Raw genomic sequence first — 5,408 nt, 5'->3', positions numbered from 1 at the left:
AGAAGCTTGTGCTCCCCAAAGGCTGCTATCTAAGGAGCAGGCTAGTCTAAAGGGCGAAAGGATAAGGAGAAGGGGGGCTATGAAAGCCTCCTGTGAAGAAGGAGGAATAGGAGGGGAGGGCTGAGTGGAGGGAGAGGGAGGGGAGGGAGAAGGATGGCTGAGCGCAAGGAAGAGGAAGGGGAGGGAGAGGGAGGAGAGAGAGAGGGAGGCAGGAGAGGCTCAGCGCAGTAGAGCAAGAGTGGAGATGCAGCGAGCCCGATCACAGATGGGAGGTAGAATTGCATGAATTACATGAATTAAGCATAGGTTATAAATCTGAATGAGGGGCGCTATGGAGTGATTAATTAATGAGAATAGGTGAGAATGCGATTAGGTTAGGAGAGAAGGCCAAAAGGTTCTCAATTACAAAAGAGTCTCAATTAGAGGCAGGATTTGCAAGAATGAAAACAAAGGGTCATTCTTTTAGATAGACCTTGCATCGTGTGACTTGGAACTGTCCACCTTGTTGATGAACGTTACATGCAGAGGGTCTAGACGCTAGGCATAGATGAGGAGCGTTGAATGCACATGCCTAGAGAGGGGGAGAGGCATGAATCGCCAAATCTAGGGCGGGGGGACCGCCAAATCTAGCGGGGGGAATAATGATGGTTGGAATATTCAAAAAGCGAGGTAATCAGAGGTTATGATAAAGCTAGACTAGTATCTACTACGTAGAAATAGACGTCGTCTTCATCTCTTTCGGCTCGTACACTATTACTACACTAGCTTCTTCATCTCAAGCGAGCTTGCTTGCTAGATAGTTATTCTATGGTTGAAGATGAAGTCTCAGCAGTAGTTCTTTACTCTCAGCTTCATTCTCATCGAGCTTGCCTTCTTGTTTTCTGCCAGATATTTAGTAAATTCTTGCCACTCAGCTTCATTCTCATCGAGCTTATTAGCTTCTTGTTTTCTACCACATAGTTGATGATGAAGTCGCAACCGTAGAGTTCTTCTAGTCCCAGCTTCATTCTCATCGAACTTACCTTCATGTCTTCAGCCTCTAGCTCTTCTCCCTGCTCTCCCATCTTGTCTCCATCTCGCCTTGCCTACTTTGCTTCAGCTTGCCTTACACTCCAGCTCCCTCAGTCACGTTTAGGCTCCTCATCAACCTTCCTCTTCACTCCAATTGCTAGCTCCTGTTCATCACTCTAAGCCTAAACAGCTCAAGCTCTAGAGAGACAAAAGCTCACACCCCGGGTCCGCAACCCTGTCTGCCTTCACATTCGCTTTCCCCCGGCCATAGTCCCCACGTTGCCTCCCCTCCTCCCCCAAGTTGATGATACCGTCGCCTGAAAGTCCTCACTCCCCCACCATCTCTTCCCCACGATGGAATTTGGCCATGGATCAACCTTATCGCATAGCTGTAGTGACACTAACTTCGGAGATAGAGCCTCGTCCTTAACTTCTGAAAACAGCGACGGCACTAACGCGTCGTCTCTCTTGAATCCCTCTTCTGTCGACGGGCCCAAACCCATGGCTTCCCCTCCCAGCCTACTTGGCCACTGTCGTTCCGCAAACGATTTCGACACGCAAGCTGACACCAGGGTGCTGTCTAAACTAGCTCGGATTGATTCTTTTCCTGCCAGGCACCTCAACCCAGCTGAATTCCACATCAATACCCCTAATCTCCCCAATGCCCTCATGTATAGTGGCTCGTTTTGGCCAAACAGCCATCTGTGCAACTCCACATCCAGCAATTCAACGGCCAGTGGCACTCATCCGGGTTACGGCCTTACCTGGCATGGAAATCTGACTAGAGCTGATGATATGGGATTTCCGCATATGTTTACTGGAGGTGTGCACTCTGCGTCTGCGAGAGCCCTCAGCTTCCCTGTTCAAGGGTTCAATTTCAACACAGGTATCACTAGAAGATTTAGGGTGTATGTCCTCGCTGGGATGTCTGCAATGGCAACTGCGCAAAGTCTAACTCTATTGAGCAGGCTCACAGCATTGTCTCTAACTTCAGCTTTGTGGGGCTTTTCTTGTTCTTCCGACGTGATCTTTGTTGTGTGAAGGTAGACGAGGGTGAATAGCCTCGTGAAGATGTTCTAAAGTCTACGGCGGATAGATTTTCCCTTATGCTTGGGTGCCTTCTCCTTGAAGTGGAGGGCTTACCTTGAGCATTGGAGACTGTTGTGATCATACTTATAGTGTAGGAAGATGGTGATAATGTCTGGAGTAGGCTATTCTGGTGTCTGAGATCATGTGTAGCTTTGGTTAGGGAGGTCTTAACTTGAATATAGTGTCGGTTGCTGCGTCCTGTTCAATGTGGGCGGACGTCGAGGCTGCTTGTTCTTAAGCTAAGACTTTCCATCGATTTGCAGGACTGGCCTTGCCATCTGCGGGGATCGATGGAGCCCGCACCCTAGGAGGTGGGAGTCTTGGACCCTTCACAGCAGTACAGTGGGCCGAGTTTAATCAACAAACATATGTTTTCAAACATCTGGCGGCAGGTGTAAGCCCACCGCAGGCTCTTCTTCTACCTATAATCAACAGTGTTACGTCTATGAAACGAGCTGGAGCGAGCTCGATTCATATGGGGAACAATGCAGGTATGTAAGCCAGTGCAACTGTGATAACAATTTACGGTATGTAACTTGTGTCTTAGATGAACGATGCCTTTCTGTGCAGCTGGGTTCAATCCTGGAGCTCAAAATACCATAGATCCGGAGCCTGGTAGGTGCAGAAGGACGGATGGGAAGAAATGGAGGTGTGCGAAAGAGGTGGTGCCGGAGCAGAAATATTGCGAGCGGCATCTTCATCGTGGACGCCACCGCCCTCGGGGCAAGGCTTCCGATACCCAATCAGCATCTGCTTCTCAAAGTCCTGGTGCAGCTGTAGTATCAGGTGGCGGTGCTGCCATCAACACAACCTCCGCAGCCTCTTCTGCGGTGCCAGCAAACAGAAATGGCGTTGAAACTAAATCGAATGCAGAATGCGTTATCCCTAGATCGCAGCAGAAAAAATCAGCTACTCGAGCGCAACCACCAGCGCCCGTAACATCAAGCAGCATTCCGTCGTCGTCTTCTTCCGGCTTATCTCGAGACTCCCAGCTTTTCTCCCTGCAGCCTTCGGCAACGCCCGCCGATGGCAATCGCAACCTCAGGTATCGAATCTGTCTCGCGTGCTCCTGTTTGGAGTCTTTCTGATGGTGCTGCGCTTACTTCACGGCATTTGTCTTTGTCTCTCAGCTGAACTTCATTTTTATTTCAACAGATCCGTAAGCAACGCTCATCCCCAACACATGCTTGCCCCAGGATCTGCTGGTTTCCAACAGCTCTTGCAGAGTGCACATGGTATTAGCAGCTTGTCGATGCTGAACTCGGTAGCTTCTAAGTTTCTAGCCAGTGAGTCCAACATGGATCTACTTAAGGCTAAGGCTTCCCGCAATATGTTCGCCGAAGCTACAGCTAAGGATGACCGTGTTGGTCAGTTTGTCTTTCCCGCCGGTCACAGTGCTATGTTCAATGGTGGAAGAGAGACGGAGGACTTTCCATTCCGTCAGATAATGAACGACTGGCCTCGACCTCGAGACTCGTCGTGGTCTGATTTGGACGAGAAGCAAAAGTGCAGGACAGTCTCTGGCACTGAGTTGTCGATCTCCACTCACATGTTTCCGCACACATTATCTGCCGAGCCTCTGTCGAGCTTGAAGCAATGCTCATCGCCACTAAGGTTGTCGATGACGAAGGATGGAGGGGAAGAAGATACTGTGGGGATGGATGGAGCTCGCATGGGACTGAACATGGGCGTGACTGCATCAAGCGGGGACGAGATGAGAGATTATCGCCAGCAGTCGAATTGGGTACCAATTGCATGGGACAATCCTCTGGTGGGAGGGCCCTTGGCAGAGGTCTTGCAGTCGAGCAGCACGCCTAGGGGGGTCTCATCAGGCAGCCTGAATCTGCTTGGGGAGGGATGGGATCACTACCATCGTGCACCAAATTCGAAGGAGAGTAGGCAAGGCATAGCTTCTTCACCCACGGGTGTTCTGCAGAAAGTCACGTTGGGATCTTACTCCGACAGCAGCAGCAGCGGCAGCAGCCCTCGGTCGTCAGCTCTGAACATCGATCAATCGCGGGGGATAGATACTATGTTGCGAGCCGATGATACAGGGCCGAGCATTATGTTGTCATAGATGCTCTCTGGACGTTGCTCTTGAAAAGTACGTTCTGTCTCATGAACGCTGCATGCAAACTGTTCTGGGGAGATAAGAATTGCGTTATTGCCTTCTACTCGACGCTCAGAACATGTACACAGAAACTCAGAAGTGCAGGGTGTTATGCGAGTGAGATTTCTCGTTCACCTGAAGAAGACAACTGATACAAGACGTTGCAACTGTGGAAAGCAACGTGGTGTTAGTTTTGGAAACCCTGTTTCAATGAGTCTACAAGAATTGATACAAAAGCATGCTCATGTTCTCCTATCATTGATCTCGATCATAGCTTGCAGATTCCAACTCTGAGGAATACTACTGTGATAGAGAGAGGGAGAGAGAGATTTGTTAAGTCTCTCCAATATCATCATAAGTATGCTTATCTACAGAAGCGTGATTTTGCACAATGCATTCCTCTTCAAAATTTTCAGGTACCTTTTATTGCTAGCTCATTAAGTTCATTGCTTTAGAAACGGTTTGGGTAGCTTTTGGCAAAAGTTGTGTAAAAGTCCGATGTATTTTTTTATTTCTCCAAAAAATCATTAATTGAAGGTCGACTCCAATTCTTTTCGGCTTTACTCTGGTTGTGTGGCTTTGCTCCAGTTGATTGGGTGGCATTTGATTGGTTGCATGGTGTGCTGCATGGCGTGTACCTTTTACAAAATTTGGTGTCATTGAGTTTTTGTTACGTTGCTTTGCTCAAGCTCGTTGCCTTGCTTCATGTTTCGTTGCTCGTTGTTTATCCTAACAAACTTTGTGAGATGGTGCGGTTGTTGGGTCGTGAGCTCGTTGCTCGTGTTGACAAACTCAGTGGGGTCGTGCGATTACTGGGTTGTGTGCTCGTCATGCTTGTCTCAAGTCTCAACGTTCTCTATAGCCAGTACGCCTTATCTATGGTCGTCGGTTTTGACAACACCTACATTGAATTCGATCAAAGTCTCTTCTCTTTTGCATGTTTGCATGAGGACTTGGTGGTTTATATGTAATGGAACATGCAATAAAGGAGGCACATAGAGCTTCACCAAAAGCTCTCCGACATCCTCGGGCAGCAATGTTCCCCATCAATTAGCTACCATTTAGCTTTTCATTTGGTTGACTTTGCTGCTGTAGAAAATGTGCCATGCCTTGCTCATGAACCCACCATACTAAAGATAAAAAAGTTGCTTTCACGGTGTTCAAAAATCATTGTTGCTTATCTTGCTCATCAAAATCA

General features: G+C 48.4%; 1 protein-coding gene across 1 annotated transcript; it reads left to right on the top strand.

The window, feature by feature from the left end:
* The first annotated feature begins 813 nt into the window (after positions 1-813).
* LOC147881448 (growth-regulating factor 6-like) lies at positions 814-4,715 on the top strand. The gene is made up of 4 exons (XM_087369930.1): positions 814-1,897; positions 2,364-2,591; positions 2,671-3,145; positions 3,256-4,715. Exons 1-4 carry the CDS (start codon positions 1,366-1,368, stop codon positions 4,175-4,177), a joined length of 2,157 nt encoding a protein of 718 aa, XP_087226056.1. The 5' UTR covers positions 814-1,365; the 3' UTR covers positions 4,178-4,715.
* Positions 4,716-5,408: the final 693 nt, after the last annotated feature.

Source organism: Dipteris shenzhenensis, chromosome 31, assembly GCF_047967505.1.
Source record: "Dipteris shenzhenensis isolate YYH24624 ecotype China chromosome 31, Dip_SZ_1.0, whole genome shotgun sequence".
In the NCBI taxonomy this organism is placed as follows: Eukaryota; Viridiplantae; Streptophyta; class Polypodiopsida; order Gleicheniales; family Dipteridaceae; genus Dipteris; species Dipteris shenzhenensis.
This window is presented reverse-complemented; position numbering and strand designations above follow the sequence as displayed.